We start from the raw sequence: 16,189 nt of genomic DNA, 5'->3' as shown, positions 1-16,189 counted from the left end.
AATCCATGACTGCAAATGATATACACCTGTCCCTCCATATTCGCTAGGGTTAGGGGCACAAGACCCCTGTGAATATGAAAAAAACGCAAATAACAAAAGCACCATGCTTTTACCTGAAAGGACACCTCTCTAGGAATCTCTAGGTCCTCCAGCGCAACTCTGTGGTCAACACCCGACAGACACTGGCTATAGAATTGCACTGGGGGCCTAGTGACGTGCTCTCTCTACAAACCTCTTTCAGTGCAACTTTTAGTTAAATTTGACCATAGAGTTGCACTGGAGGACCTAGATATTCCTAGAGAGAACGTATTAACCAAATCTGTGAATAATCAAAGCCCCAAATATGGAGGGATGAGTGTGTGCATGTGCGTGTGTATGTATGTATGTGTGTGTGTATATATATATATATATATATATATATATGGGGATCCTTTGTATTTATGTGTTTTGGTTTGCAGTATATCTGAGAAAGCCTTGAGAAATGAGGGTGAGAACCCCACAGAATGCACCCATTTCTTTCCAAAGCAAAGCAAGGGCTCCATGAAGGCAAAGGACTATGATCCCAAATGCCACACTGGAAGGACTGAGAATGGAAAAGGAAAGGAAGAGACCTTCAGCCTCAGGTGGTTTTCTGTTTGAGGAGAGAGAGAGGGAGGGTGTCAGGGTGGGGAGGAGGAGGCAGAGGAGGTGAGAGGCTTGGCCAGAAGAGGAGGAGCTGAGCTTTTTCTTCTTCTTTCTCTCTTTCCTTTTCCTAAGGTGGAGCTGCTTCTTTCTTCCCTTTCAATGGGGCTGTCGGATCAAAAGGCAGGGCTGGGGCAGGGCTTAAAGGCTGTGAGTCAAAAGCCAAGCAGGCTCTCTCCTCCCTCCCAGCCCCTCTGACTAAGAAGAGCCCAAAGTGAGCTCCCAAGGCAGGCTCCAAAGGGGTGGGGGAGCCTCAGCCTGGCAGCAGCTTGGAACCTTTCAAAGAAAAGGAAGAATAGGAGAGGAGGAGAGAAAGACGTTTCTTGCAAAAGGAGTGATCCCCCCTTCCTCCCTTCCTCTCTGCGGCTGGCTTTCCTTTGCAGCATCCTCCAGCTCTCCAATGGTTAAGCTCCCCTCCGGAGGGCAGCCTGCCCTGAATCTTAATTGGGAAGGGATCCCTCTTCCCAGGATGGTCTAGGAGGGCTCCTTTTCTTGTCTTTTCTTCTCTTCTCTGCTTTTCCTTTCCCTCCCTCCTTCCCTCCCTCCCTCTCTCTTTCTCTCTGATGGTCTCTGAGCCAGGATTTTCAACTTCCAGGAACTGCAGCTCCCTGCACTTGAGCTTCTGGCAAAGAGAGAAAGACTCATCTCAGAGGAAGGTGGGGGGGACTATTATTATTATTATTATTATTATTATTATTATTATTAAAAGCCTCCCCCCCCCCTAAAAAAAGTGGAGAAGAACTTGGACTTGCGCAGCTCCTTGGGTGCCTTCCCAGTTGGGTCTGTGGTTGCAGCTGCTGGACAGGTAAGCAGTTGGAACTTGAACCTCTCCAGCCCCTTCTCCATCATCATCATCAATTATTATTATTATTATTTGGCAGTTAGGGTCCCATCCATACCCTTCCCCTCCCCTGGCACCCTACAATCTTTGCCCAGCTCCCCGATCGCAGAGCTTGACTGCTTGGACACCCAGGTGGTCGCCTCTTTTGCACCCAAGCCTTTGGGAAGAAATCACCTGGCAGGTGAAGTTAGGACTGGGTGCAGGGTTTTTTGGAAAGACAGGCATGGAAAGGATTTTGCTCCTTTAAAGGATAGATTGTGGATTTTTTTTTCTCCCCCTGAAGCTCAACTCATGTTGCCTGACAAATCTTGACACCTGAGGAGAAGACCTCTTAGATAGATCTTCACCAGAGGCTCTGGATCCTGTTTCTAACAGCGGTAGGAAGCAAGAAAAGTGTTTGATTTTGGCTTGCGAGAGAGGATGGGTCCCTTTCCTTTGCATGCCAACTTTGCCTTAGGGACAAGGAGTTAGACAGAGAGCACTTTTTGGAAGTGGAGCAAACATCTCACCAATCTTTGGAGCAAATGTCCCACCAAATAGAACAAACTGTTGGGGGGCTCACTCCTGATTTCCCTACTCCTTCCTTGTTTCCTTCCATGTTCAAAACTGGAGGTAGTTTGGGGAAGTATTTTGCTATGAAATAAAACAGCCTGCATGCAGTGCTTCAGCTCCGAATGCGAAAGAACGCCTAAGCAGAAGACAGGGAAATGTCACATATATTATGATCTCCTTAGTGCTGTTTTTCATCATTTTAATAAGACCTGGTTGGTTCTCATGGAAGGGGTTGGGGAGCCATGTACGGTGAGACAGAAGTTTTACAACAGAGAAATAATAGCTTTTTAATCTTCCGATAGGCTCCCTTAAGAAAAGAGTTGTGGTATTAATGGTCAAAGAAGCTTGGGCAAGGCGTGCAGGAGCAGAAACGCCAAAAGAGAGTGAATTGTGGTCTTCTAGGACTAGATCGATCCAAGCATCTTTTTTTCTGCAGAGAAGGAGGTATAGAATGTGTGTGTAGGAGAGACTAACTGATTCCTAGGTACGTTACAGGGATATACACAATTATTAAAATGGGAATGCTTTTTTGCTGGCTGCACATGCTTTAGAACTGTTTGAATACAGAAGACTTTCTTGTTCAGAATATATATATGTGTGTGTTTGCATGTGTATGCCAAAGTGCCCTGCCACGCACCATGCAATTTAAATTAAGGCAAGTTAATTTAGCTCTCTGAATTTTGCCCAAGGACATTGTAACAAGTACACTTGGAATGCTCTCTTTGCTTACCATAGGAGCTGTTGAAGGAAAATAAAAGTGGAATTAATGAGCCTAGTCACTTTACCAAAGACAAGTGTTTACAAGAAGCTTTATTTTTAAACTAGATGATCAAGTCTTGGGTATTGAAAGTTAATGTGTTGTGCTTTAATGACTGGCGTTAAGGGAAGTTCTTTGGAAACATGCTGTGTCTTGCCTATCAGTCTGCAGGGGAGGGATTCTTCCCCCCCCCCCCCCAGTTATGTATCTTATTTGAAGCCATTTCAGATTCTACACCAAGGCAAGTGATTTATTCCACATGAGGTTTTAAAGCCAGTCTTGTCAGCCTATTCTAAAAGATTGGCAAGAAACGAAACATATGTAAGCCAACAGAAGCTGCAGCATTGGGTTCACTTACCTAGGACTAAGCCCCTCTGAATTCTGTGGGACTAACGTCTGAGTAGACATGTAAAAGATTACACCATGAGTGTTGCTGATAATATGGAACCAATCTGACCCACTCTCACCTTCTTTGAATAAAAAACTTCGTATGGAGCTGGCCCTCATGAGGAATAGCAGTCTGTTTTTCTGGCTCTTGTTATGAGTGATCGTCATCAGTTGTTATGTGCCATCAAGTCAACTTCAACTTAAGATCACAGCTATTGCTAGCATATTAACAGCCTGATCCTTTGCATATTTACTCAGATGTAAGCCCAACTGAATTCAACAGGATTTCTTCAGACATGAATGTACAAAGATTGTAGCCTGGTGCAAAAACCAGAGAAAAGCTGTGTTGGCTCAAAAGTATTTCTCTCATCTAGTATCATATTTCCCACGATGGCTGCCCATATAGGTGTAAGAAAACCATAAGAAAGTGCTTCAGAGCTGTCACCTTGTGCCATTGTTGTTGCCTGAGAATCCTTTAGTGCTTTAGTATAAGTTTACTGCACCATCCACCCATTTCTTTAAATCCTGTTGCAAAATTTCCTAGACAAATGGGATGCCTGACTTAAATAAATGCAGATAAGCAACAAAAGGCACAAGGCCATTTGTATCTGGGGTCTGAACTTGGGTAAAATAATTAATTAATTATGATTATACCCTGCTTTACCTCCTATATGCTCAAGGGGGCATGCTTGGCTGTTGTTCCCACTTCATCCTCACAACACCCCTGTGTAGTAGATCAGGTGGAGAGTGAGGAAGGGAGAAGCAGAGAGATTGATCCAAGGTTACCCATTAAATTTTGTGGCTCAGTGGAGATTTCAATACAGATCTCTCAAATGGATCTTACAAATCAAATACACAATTCTAAGCAGTACACCACCCTGACTCTGTGTACTTGCTCCATGAAAGTGAACACAGGGGAGCAAGTAAACTTCCACCCAAAGCACCTTTCCATCTGGTTACATATAAAAAAAGAAAAAAAAAACCAAATTGGATATGTTCAGGGAATCTATAAAGGTTTAGGCCCTTCTAATGAATTACCTTCACTGACCTCAATCGCATCTATTCAGTAATAAGGACCCCATTCCTTTGTACTTTATACATGTACTTTGGAGGAAACCCTACTGAACTTGGGCGAGAGGAGAGGGAGAAACTGAATTCTGAGTAGAAATATGCAAGATGGCACTCCTGTTGACTGGTGGCGTCCCACTATAATAAATATGCTACCTCTTTCCCCATTATTTTTAGAAAATTAATTTCTGATCATTTTTTTCAGAAAGCAGGAATTCTTCCTATAAAAACATTTTCTTTTGTAAATTGGTAGCAGGAAGACAGTGCTCTCTTGTGAAACAGAAAGACATTCAAGCATGACATAGTGAAAAGACATACAAATCAGCAATGATTTTACTATTTCCACATATAAACATATTGTTTTAGTGATTAACTAACTGCAGTTAACTAACTGTATTTAAATATGTTAATCTGTCCAGACACTTTGCTCACCCATGTTCAGTTCTAAAACAAGATCCTTTGTGGTACAAATGTGTATGCCTACTCTGAAGTATGTTCTCTTAGTTTAATATATTTACGTATGCAGTTTATACCCTGCCTTTCTTCCACCAAGGGCCCCAGGGTGTCTTGCAGTAATTTAAATAGATGATGAGTAAAATGTTATATTGTAAAATTAAAAGAAAATAATTAAATGACACTATGATTAAAAGCAGATAGTGAAAGCCATTTTAAAATACATTTAAAACAATTAAATGCATACAGGTTCAAAACACTCAGCACACAACTATCAGCACTATTCCATTATATGATTTACACACACACACACACACACACACACACACACACACACACAGGCCTGCCTAAATAGGCCTTGGGATTAACCTCTGGTGGAAATAGAACATGGAGGAGGCTAACCAGACCTTCTACTGAAGGGTGTTCAATGGCCTGAGAGCAGCCACTGAGAAGGCTCTGTGTTGGTGGTGAGACCAATAGAAAGCTGTTCTCTGAGGGTCTTAAAACTCAGATCAGCTTATATAGAGAGATATAGAACCAAGACAAAGAGGCAAACAGGGACAGCTTCCAGCCACTCTGGGGGCAAGGTGTTTACATGGTGCGTGCCCCCCAAAGGGCTCAGAAGCCATGCTGGGGCTGCCCAAGGCAACCCAAAACCAGCCCCAAAGAGATCTGATCTTTTCCGCTCCCATTTGGGGCCATGGCACTGACCATCTATTCTGCTCCATAGTCTTTTACATGATGTGGACCTAAGACTTTAAAGATCATAACCGGCACATTTAAATTCTCCCTGCAAATGGACATGTAGCTAGTGGAGCTATTTCAGCAGGGCAGTCACATGATCCCTGAAAATTAATGAAATTATATCCATTAGGGTTTACTTCCCAGTAAGTGAATACAAGATTGTTTATTTTGCATTATACAGACAATGTCACCCATACTGACATAAGCATAGCAGAGAGGTATGAGACTTTAAAGCAAGAAAGAACAAGTGAGGTCCTGCAACAAAATGTTGCAGCTTATTCTTGGTGTCTGTTTGTTCATTTATCCTGGGACTGGAGGGGAGGAGAGCTGGGGGGGAAATGGGACCAGCTTTGCTGCAAACTGGATCTTATTAAATATTCAAATGTATCTCTCCATAAAGAGATACAAATTTAACTATATGTTTTGCAAAATCTGCATGTGCAACTAATCAGTAAGATGGGGCATGTGTCTTCTGCAAAGAACTGAGTGTGGCACTTGGCCTGGGAAAATGTCTGAGGGGGGAAATTCAGTAGATTGATCTTTAGTACAGCTTGAGGAGTATGAAATATCTTTGAGTGTTAAAGCAAATTCAGCAGTGGCTGGTGACTTCCATGTCAACAAGTTGCAGAGTCTGAGGTCTAATCTGCACTGCAGAATTAATGGAGTTTGTTGTGGCACTACAGCTCTCTTCAAGAGAGTATCTCACAAAACTACAAATCCAGAATCCTGTAGCATCAAGCCATGGCAGTTAAAGTGGTGTCAAACTGCATTATTTCTGCAGTGCAGATTAGACCTGAGTCAGTGGGGTACTCAGAATTCCAAATTTTAAAGGAGCTGTCTAAGGTGTGTTTGTGTGTTTATGCCTTCCAGTCATCGTTTGACTTATGACAACCCTCATTAATTTCATAGGCTTTTTTAAGGCAAAGGGTGATGATTTTGCTGTTGCCTTCCTCTGCAATGTAGCCCACAACACTTAGTTTTCATTGATGGTCTGCCAAACAAGTAATAACCAGGGCTAACCCTGCTTAGCATCCAAGATCAGATGGGATCTAGTGCCTCTTGGATATTTCAGCCAAGATGCATCCTCATCATCTTCATCACCACTATTATCATCACAACCACAACCCTACCTTTTCCCCAGTCTGGGACTCAAGGCAACTTACAAAGCTAAAAAATTATATCACACAACATTAAAATACAATTAAAAGAACAATAAAATTAAAAGCAGTTAAAAAGAGACCATTAGAAAGAACAACAAATATAAAAAAACATCACCTATGAAAGACCCTTTCATCCAAGCAATCAGCCTTCAAAGGTCTGTTAAACCTGCCTATGAAATGAGAAGCAAGGAGATCAGTGGGAAGGGAATTCCAGAACCTGCAAGAACTACCAAGAAGGCTTTCCCCTGTGTCCCCACCTGGTGTTGTTGTGAGGGTGATGGCACAGAGAGAGAAGGTCTTTCCCAGAAGATCCCAAGACCCAGGCAGGCTCATATAGGGAGATATGGTCCTTCAGATAACCTAGACCCTGAGCTGTATAGGGCTTTGAAGGTCATAACCAGCACTTTGAATTGATTCTGGAAACAATACCACTGTGGGGTGAACTGTGGCCACAAGAGAGTTGTGTGCTTTCTGTAGCCAGCCCCAGATAACTGCTTGTTTGCAGATCTTTGGACCAGCTGAAGTTTCTGAACACTCATCATGGGACCTGTCTGCACAGGCCAGAATATTGCAGATGCAGCCTGGAATATTCTTGCTACAGAACCACCCCAGTGTCCCTCTCTTGCCATGCTGGGCACCTGTTTGCATGGATGTCCAGCTGTGCTGCCTCCTACTTCCTCTGGTCTATCATGGATCACTGCCACTGAGGTCGAAACAAGGCACCCAGCAACAATCACATGGCTTGAAACCTTGTGATCTGGTGCAGCCTAGCCATTCCCCCCCCTCCCATTAGACACTCTCAGCCAGCTAGCTGATTTCATTCTTCTTTCTGATATTATTTCCCAACAGATTGACATTTTTCTGGCTACTAAGAATGTGCATTCTTCATGGATTGTCCATCCTTTTCTTAGCCCTCCCTGACCGAAACTCTGCACTTGCCCTCTGCATATTGGCCCTCATTTTGCATGGGATGGTGTCTAAATGCAACATGTTCATACTTCTATCCCAAACTTTGTTTTTTTGTTTGTTTGTTTGGTATCCCACCCCAAAAATGGGGTTCAAGGAGGTTTACAGTAATCCAACAGAAATGCCATACATGTACATATAGAAGGAATGATTGCAGTAAGACACTGAGGCTGTAAATTTATATACACTTCCCTAGTAATAAGTCCCAATGAATTTAGTTGAGCCTGAATTTAGCTGAGCTACAAGTCCAGAATGGGCATATACAAAATATATTGTTTTTGCCAAATAATTGGCAATTTAAAACAAAACTGTCTTTTAAGTGGTCTGTTTGTGTGTGTACACGCACACACAGAAAATTCAGATTATGCAAGAATCTCCAAAGAATCTCCAAACTACACAATTCATCATAATAGAAAAGCCTCCTTTACCCAACATTGGCTAACACATTCAAATCAGTACACAAAACCAATTCTGTAAACCAGAATTGAGAGCAATTTTTGTTGTCAATTTGTATCAGCGGGACAGCTGGGAAACCTGGATTCCTGTATAACACATGGTAGAGAGCATGATTCTCAGCATGAGGCCTACTGCAGTGTGTGCTTTTCTTGTGCTGCTCCAAAAATGTCAGAAGCCTGGGATCACATGGGAGGAGCTTATGATTCATCTTCCCTTTACACCAATACTGTCACTCCTAGAAGCTGGAGCACTGCAGATCTGGCAAAGAATCAAGTTGTGCTCCCTGCACCCCCCGACCCATGTAACTAACTTGTGACTTTATTAACACATGCTGGAATAGTCCTCATGCCACAAAGTTAATGCCCTAAGGACTATTACAGTCTTGCCAGCTACATAGCGGAGCAATAGATGAATATATAATACATGTATAGTGCTTGTTTCATCATTGTAAATCTTGGTAAATCTCCACCGAGGCAGCAAAAAATGCCACTTTGAAGTGGACAAAGGAATTGTATAATCTATGCCAGCCCAAAGTGCTTATATAAAAGCTTCTTTGTTTATGCTCTCCCCTTTGCCTTAATTTTCTTTAATACACTATTGCTATTCTGCTGTTGCTTTTCTAAAAGTTAAAATATTTATTAAAAAAGTATGAGGTCACTCTGATATTGCTTGGGATAGCATTCTTCCCTTACCCTTTCATGCCAATTTCCAAGCTTTGGGCACTGAATAAATAAAGAACGTTGCAGTTATGTGGCTTATTTATACTGCAGGATCTCCTCTGTCTTTGGAATCTTTTGTTATATTTTGTGGCAAAAACACACACATATTCCATAAATTAGAGTGGGGTCCATAAAGGAGAAAAGTGGGTTATAAATTAAATAAAGGTGGCCAATTTCTTAAGCCTGGACAAAATAAATATTCCTATGCATATAGGTCTTAAGGAAAGATTTTCTACTGTATAGGTGGGATAAAGAAATAGATCTTAACCACTCCTATGCAGAAAAAAGCGACTTCCACATAATGGAGCTAACTAGTAATACCCCCAAATGTTCCTCTTCAAGTATTGGACAAATTATTTTAAGGACTGGATATCCTTCCTGATCCAATACTTGGTCACTTTTACACATGAGAATTACTGGAATTTTTCAATAGTTAGCACTTCTTCCCTCAACTGGCTCATTTCATGTAACTGAAGAATTAAGTCTCTCTTCAATGCCAAATATGATATTATTAAAGTCTCTGTCTGTCTCTTCATCATATATTTCAGAAGCTGTTGGATGACCATGAAGCTCTGGATAATTACATTAAGTCTGATGGGAGTTGCCTGTGATATACTCCAGTATGGACCAGCTTTTCCTTCATCCATTGGCTCTTGTGAGATGTTGTGTTCTTGTGAAGAAAAGGACGGCACCTTCATTATAAACTGTGAAGACAGAGGCATCAGGGAGTTATCTCAAGTGCATGTTCCACCGTCCCGGCCTTTCCACCTTAGTCTTCTAAACAACAGTTTGACCATGTTACGTGTGAATGATTTCTCTAGCTTTATCAATGCTCTCACTCTTCACCTTGGATTTAACTATATTGTAGACATTGAACCAGGTGCATTTAATGGACTAAGTCTCCTTAAGCAACTTCATATCAATCACAATTCTTTAGAAATACTTAAAGAGGACACCTTTCATGGGCTGGAAAACCTGGAATTCCTTCAAGCCGACAATAATTTCATCACAATAATTGAATCAAGTGCCTTCAGCAAGCTCAACAGGCTTAAGGTGCTCATTTTAAATGATAATGCCATTGAGTTTCTTCCTCCCAATGTATTTCGCTTTGTGCCATTAACTCACTTGGATCTTCGTGGGAACCAGCTGCAGACTCTTCCTTACGTTGGCTTTTTAGAACATATTGGCAGAATTCTAGACCTTCAGTTGGAAGATAATAAATGGGTCTGCAACTGTGACCTGCTGGAGCTGAAAAGTTGGTTAGAAAACATGCCTCCTCAGTCTATAATAGGCGACGTTGTATGCCACAGCCCTCCCATTTTGAAAGATTTCATTTTGAGCAGGTTAAAGAAGGAATCGCTCTGTCCCACTCACCCTACAAATGACCTTGACGCTCCATCAGGATCATTGCCCTTGGTGGTCACCACTTCAATCAGCGATAGCCAGTATGCAACAAGGGTGATACCTATTTTGAAAGCTTCTACCAAGGAATCTAGTTTATTACTTCATGTATCAAAGCCAGCTACCCTGCTTCCAGGAATATATTGCCCTATCCCATGTCAGTGCACTAGCCATATCCTTTCAGGGATTTTAATGCAATGCCAGGAACAAAACATTGAAAGCTTATCAGATTTAGGGCCTCCTCCCCCAAATCCTAAAAAGCTTATTCTAGCTGGAAATATAATCCAGACGTTACTGAAATCAGACCTTGTGGATTATGGAAGTCTAGAAATGCTTCACTTGGGAAACAATCGTATTGAAATCCTAGAGGAAGGGTCCTTTATAAATCTCACCAGATTGCAGAAATTGTATCTCAATGGCAATCATCTCACCCAGCTAAATCGCAATTTGTTTTTAGGCTTACAGCGTCTTGAATATTTGTATCTTGAATATAATGCCATCAAAGAGGTTTTGCCAGGAACATTTAATCCAATGCCTAAACTTAAGGTTCTCTATTTAAATAATAACCTTCTTCATACTTTGCCACCCCATATTTTTTCTGGAGTTCCTCTAGCCAGACTAAATCTAAAAACGAACCAGTTTGCACATTTGCCTGTAGGGAATGTCTTAGATGATCTGGATCTACTCGTACAAATTGAGCTGGAAGACAACCCTTGGGATTGTACTTGTGACTCAGTTGGGCTACAGCAATGGATACAAAAGCTAAATAGAAATACAATGATGGGTGAAATTTTCTGTACCTCTCCAAGGCATCTGGCTAAAAAGGAACTGAGATCTCTGAATAGTGACATGCTATGTCCTGGTTTAATGAACAGTCCAGCCCTCCCAACTCAAGCTAGCTTCATAATCATCACAACACCATCAACCACCACCAATACAGCAGACACAATTCTGCAATCACTGACTGGTGCCATCCCTCTTTCTGTTCTAATCCTGGGGCTTTTGATTGTATTTATCACCTTCATTTTTTGTGCAGCTGGTATTGTTGTTCTCGTTCTACACCGACGGAGAAGATACAAAAAGAAGCAGGTGGATGAACAGATGAGGGATGCCAGCCCAGTACAGCTTCAGTACAGCATGTATGGTCACAAAACAACACACCACACAACTGAGCAGCCTGCAGCAACCTTATATGAACAGCGCATGATCAGTCCTATGGTTCAAGTTTACCGAAGCCCATCTTTCAGTCCCAAATTTGCAGATCATCATGGAGAGAGGAATGACAAGGAAATGAATGATTCCAAACACCTTCGCAGAGGTCTCTTAGAAAGGGAGCACTCCTCACCCCTGACAGGGTCAAATGTTAAATACAAAGCTATGGACCAATCAGCTGAATTCCTGTCTTTTCAGGATGCAAGCTCTTTGTACAGGAACATTCTTGAGAAAGAAAGAGAACTCCAGCAACTGGGAATAACAGAGTATTTGCGGAAAAACATTGCCCAGCTGCATCCTGACATGGATGTACACTATCCAGGAGCTCATGAGGAGCTCAAACTGATGGAGACACTCATGTATTCCAGGCCAAGAAAAGTTTTACTAGAACAGACTAAAAATGAATATTTTGAACTAAAGGCCAACCTGCATGCTGAACCTGATTACCTGGAAGTCTTGGAACAGCAAACGTAAAAAAAAAGAGAAAACCACTTTTGAGGGATTAAATCAGAATGATTTAGAACAGGCTGGTTCTATCTCAACCTGGAACTTTGTAAATAAAAGTGCCTTATAATAATGTGTCATCAATCAGAACTTTTAAGCACAGCAGTAATCCGAGTGAAAAAAACTCTCAGGGATAACTGTGTGAAGCCATGGGAAAGTTTGCAGGCTGTATGTCTCACTCCCCCACCCCCCACATTAAATGTGAACTTTGTGTGACTGGATTTTGGGAGGAAATTCAGTTTCCTTCGCCATAGTTCCCTAGACTTGCATGGTGATCCATCATCTGTTTCCTTAAAGCAAAGTTAAAATATTCATTATTTCAATGCCCTTTTTTCAGCATTATTTACACTATGTTTTCTTTAAAAAGCACTGGTGTACCTAGTTATGAAAGGCTAGTGTATATTGGATAGGGATTAGTCCACATCAATGAACACTATCTACCAATTGCACATGATATTGCCATGTAATAAATACAAGAAAAATTCAATGATTTTTTTAAAAAAGAAGATATTTAACTGTATGCATCCAAGGTCTGATAATATTTAAGTACCTTGTATTTGGAATGTTATTTATCAGAACGTCTGTTAGAATATGTGGATGGTGGGGAAAAGCTATATACATGTTTTACTGAGGAATTTAAAAGACATAAAAACAAGCCTTTTTGATATTTATCCTGTCTGGTGGTTTTAGTCATATTATGGACAATCTTCAGTATAACTCTGCTATTGATTCCCGTGCATCATTGTTTAAAATACTGTTAAAAACACTGGGATAACTACTGAGAGATATTGTAAATCAACCAGCTAGATTTATATACATATTGGCTATTATATATTGTGGGTACCGCCAATGGCGCACTGGTTACGTAAGTGCCGCGCAGCACTGTGTGCCACATATCGCTTACGTAACAATGGTGGCACCCATGTATACAGGGCGCCGCCATTGTTATGCCCTCATCATGTGCTAGGATTACGAGGGCGTCGCAAAGGGCTTGTATGTACTGGGCATGTGTGGATATTCTATCACAACCACACGTATACAGCAAAAGAACATTTCTCAAGCTAAGAAACAGGTCTGGTTTATTTGTGAATTGTGTGCCTTCACATTTTTTGTAACTTATGGAAACCCTAGAGAGAACCTATTATGGGGTTTTCAGGGGCTGAGTGTGTGAGACTTGCCCAAAGTCACCCAGAGGGTTTCAATGGCTGAGGGAGGTATCAAACGCTGCTCCCTAGAGTCATGTCACAGTGCCCAAACTACTACATAACACCTATATACCCTTTTTAAATATAAACACTTGTTTCCAGTGTTTTTATCACACCTTTTTCTTCTTTTTCCTTCCATGCTCACCTTTTCCTCATTTCTCTCATTTTCTGCCCCCACCCCCATCACAACTGCAGTTTTCATACCCTTTCTTTCACTGTCTTTCTGAATGAAGTCTTAACAAAGAGCCAGGATTCTCACCACACTGACTCTCTTATACATGACTACAGGTATTGAAAAACAAAACAAAACATACAGGTGTGGAGTTGAAGCTAGTATTTTGGTATAAACCAATTTACTAAAATCTATGTATCTATCATTTTTTGTGGGATTTTTGGGCTATGTGATTGTGTTCTAAAAGAGTTTATTCCTGATGTTTTGCCAGCATCTGTGGCTGGCATGGAAGTGAGTGGCATATATATACTGTTTATCTCTGTATTGGTCTGTTGTTGAAAGGCAAGGCCTCAGAGTGTCCATTAAATTAGAGATCCATTTTCTGCTGGGACACCCCCTGGATCACTAATTAAATAGACACACCGAAGTATTGCCATTCAACAACAGACCAACACACAGATTAACATGTAAATTACTTCCTCTCAACCAAGGGTCACACAGTATATATACTCCATTCACTTCCATCCCAGCGTTCTCTGTAGATGCCAGCCATAGATGCTGGTGAAACATCAGGAATTAAACTCTTTCAAAACAGGGCCACATAGCCCAAACAACCCACAAAAACATATGGATGCCAGCTTTGAAAGCCTTCGACTCCACATATGTATGTATCATTAGATCTATGTTCTTAATAATACGACCTGCTAATGTGCTAAGACTGTGCTTGTAACTACTAGGGGCTAATTGTGAATGTCTCCTTACAAGTAAGCCTTGTTGAGTTTCATTCATGAATGTGTTTAGGACTGCAATTAGAAAGGCATTCCTAACTGGCAAAGATGGCCAAGTACCAGTTGGGTTGACACGAGATTAACTGAAGCCATGCTAAATCCAGACCACTGTACACCTACGAAAATAGAAATTACTGTTATCATCCTTTTAGAAATTACTTAGGACTACCTTATATTCTCTCTTGTTGTGGCTATCCTCATCCTGGCCTAACTTTGTGCTGCTCCTTTCCCCTGGACTGGAAGAGATTTGGATCTGGCGTGACTAGGCTGCTCTCTTGCACCATCTCTTGTCTGATCCTTTTGGATCTTTTGTCAGTAGATTTTAGCCAGAAGAACAATTTTACTAGTTGATTTCTTTGTCAGGAGTTCTTTATGATCATCTGGAAGAAGATGATCAACCAGCAGGGATTGTTCTTGGAGCTAGGATTACACAGTAATTACATAATACTAGGATGTCCTTGTTTTCTTTATATACAATGGCATATTTAAACTGGATCCTTGTCTGCACTGATGAAAAATCCCATTCCCACCTGGATACTGGTGCTCCCTGTTTGCATGATGCACAGTGACTTCTGGAGAAATACTCCTGGCTTTCCCTATTGCTATGACTTTACCCTGCAGTTGGCAAAGTCACAAGAAGTGTTTTGCTGGAAACCCTGGGGGATAGCATAAGATTTCATGGTTTGCAAACAGTTGGATCAGGCTTCCCACTGTTCACACACCAGGTGCCACATTATCCCCATTCCCAGTACTGAGCAGCACAAAGAAAGGGGATGGCCTGTTCCTGGAGCTGTGACCTCCACTTCTGTACCTGAAGAGGCTCCTGCCTGGCATGCCACCACTTTTTCTGAGGGTGGGCTCACCCATGCAACCAACAAGAAGAGATGGTGAAGGTACCCCACACATCACATCTCTTTTCATTGGTTGCACAGGTTATCCCACCCTTAGGAGAAGCAGCAATACACCAGGCAGGAGCTCTTGTAGGTATGAAAGCAGCAGCCATGGCTGCAGGAACAGAATGGACCAGTCGTGCTGATACAGTGTTGACCCACCTGGTCCATGCAAACTGCTGTTCCATCACACCGGGTTATAGGGTTGCCATAATTGTCCAGGGACAAAATGTGGAACAAATTCTAGACCAAACTGTAGGACAACTGCAGGACAAAATTCAGCCCAGAATGTAGGACATTTAAGAAAAATGGAGGACCTTAAATGTCATACATTTTGGGCTGAGTTTTGTCCTGCAGTTGTCCTACAGTTTGGTCTAGAATTTGTCCTACATTTTGTCCCTGGTTTTAGTGGACAATTATGGCAACCCTAATCCGGGTATGATGTGGTGCATGCAGCTTCCATTGTGGCCAATCCAGGGCCAGTTCTGGAGTATATTGCTCTGGACTGGCCCTGCACTTAAAGTCAGTGCAGACAAGACCTGGACTGCAGAGACTCCCTATCCCAATATCCTAAGTATGGTTTCTATGACATTGTTACAATCACTGACTGCAGTGCATCAGACCCAGATTTGCAGTCAAGCAGGTTATTCTTGTGTGCCTTCTAGTCATTGCTGACTTATGGAGACCCTAAGGTGAACCTATCATGAGGTTTTCTTGGCACAAGTTGTTCAGAGGAGGTTTACATTACAGATTTTTGTAATGCACATGTGTTTTGAGCATGGAATGGTTAATAATTTCATTGGTTTATTTTTTTATAAGACTTTTCCAAAGTTCCCATAATTTTTCATAAATTCAATGGTTGAAACCCACTCTGTCTTAAAAAATCCAATATGGAAGAAAGGGAAAATGGCAGGTGTGCTCAACCAGGCAGAGGGCTTTGCTTAGTTCTTAATAGTCTGGATTTGCATGACTGTGTATTCAGTAATCTTTCTGGCAATGAATTTGGTTGTCAACTTTTTTTCTCTGATGGCTTTATCATCTTTAGCAGTTACATAGTAGTCAGCTACTACTGTACTCACTTTCTCTCTATATTGACAATAACAATATTCATTTAATTTGCCCAATGTGCACAGTTACAAATTTCATTGGTTCTTTTTACAATAGCTAATCAGAAAAAGATATCCACAGAAACTGGCTGGAGAAAACAAGAGGGTTTAAAAGTGAGAGAAAGCA

The 16,189-nt window shown here is 41.5% G+C and overlaps 1 protein-coding gene across 1 annotated transcript; it reads left to right on the top strand.

Annotated features, from left to right (window-relative positions):
- Positions 1-1,411: 1,411 nt before the first annotated feature.
- On the top strand, positions 1,412-12,696 carry SLITRK6 (SLIT and NTRK like family member 6). The gene is made up of 2 exons (XM_042458940.1): positions 1,412-1,486; positions 9,333-12,696. Exon 2 carries the CDS (start codon positions 9,343-9,345, stop codon positions 11,869-11,871), a length of 2,529 nt encoding a protein of 842 aa, XP_042314874.1. The 5' UTR covers positions 1,412-1,486; positions 9,333-9,342; the 3' UTR covers positions 11,872-12,696.
- The last annotated feature ends 3,493 nt before the right edge of the window (positions 12,697-16,189 follow it).

Source organism: Sceloporus undulatus, chromosome 3 (genome assembly GCF_019175285.1).
Source record: "Sceloporus undulatus isolate JIND9_A2432 ecotype Alabama chromosome 3, SceUnd_v1.1, whole genome shotgun sequence".
NCBI lineage: Eukaryota > Metazoa > Chordata > Lepidosauria > Squamata > Phrynosomatidae > Sceloporus > Sceloporus undulatus.
The sequence above is the reverse complement of the archived record's forward strand: the minus strand, read 5'-3'. Positions and strand labels throughout refer to the sequence as shown.

Excerpts from the sequence above, each read along its gene's own strand:
- SLITRK6 (XM_042458940.1), top strand. The coding sequence starts at position 9,343 with ATGACCATGAAGCTCTGGATAATTACATTAAGTCTGATGGGAGTTGCC.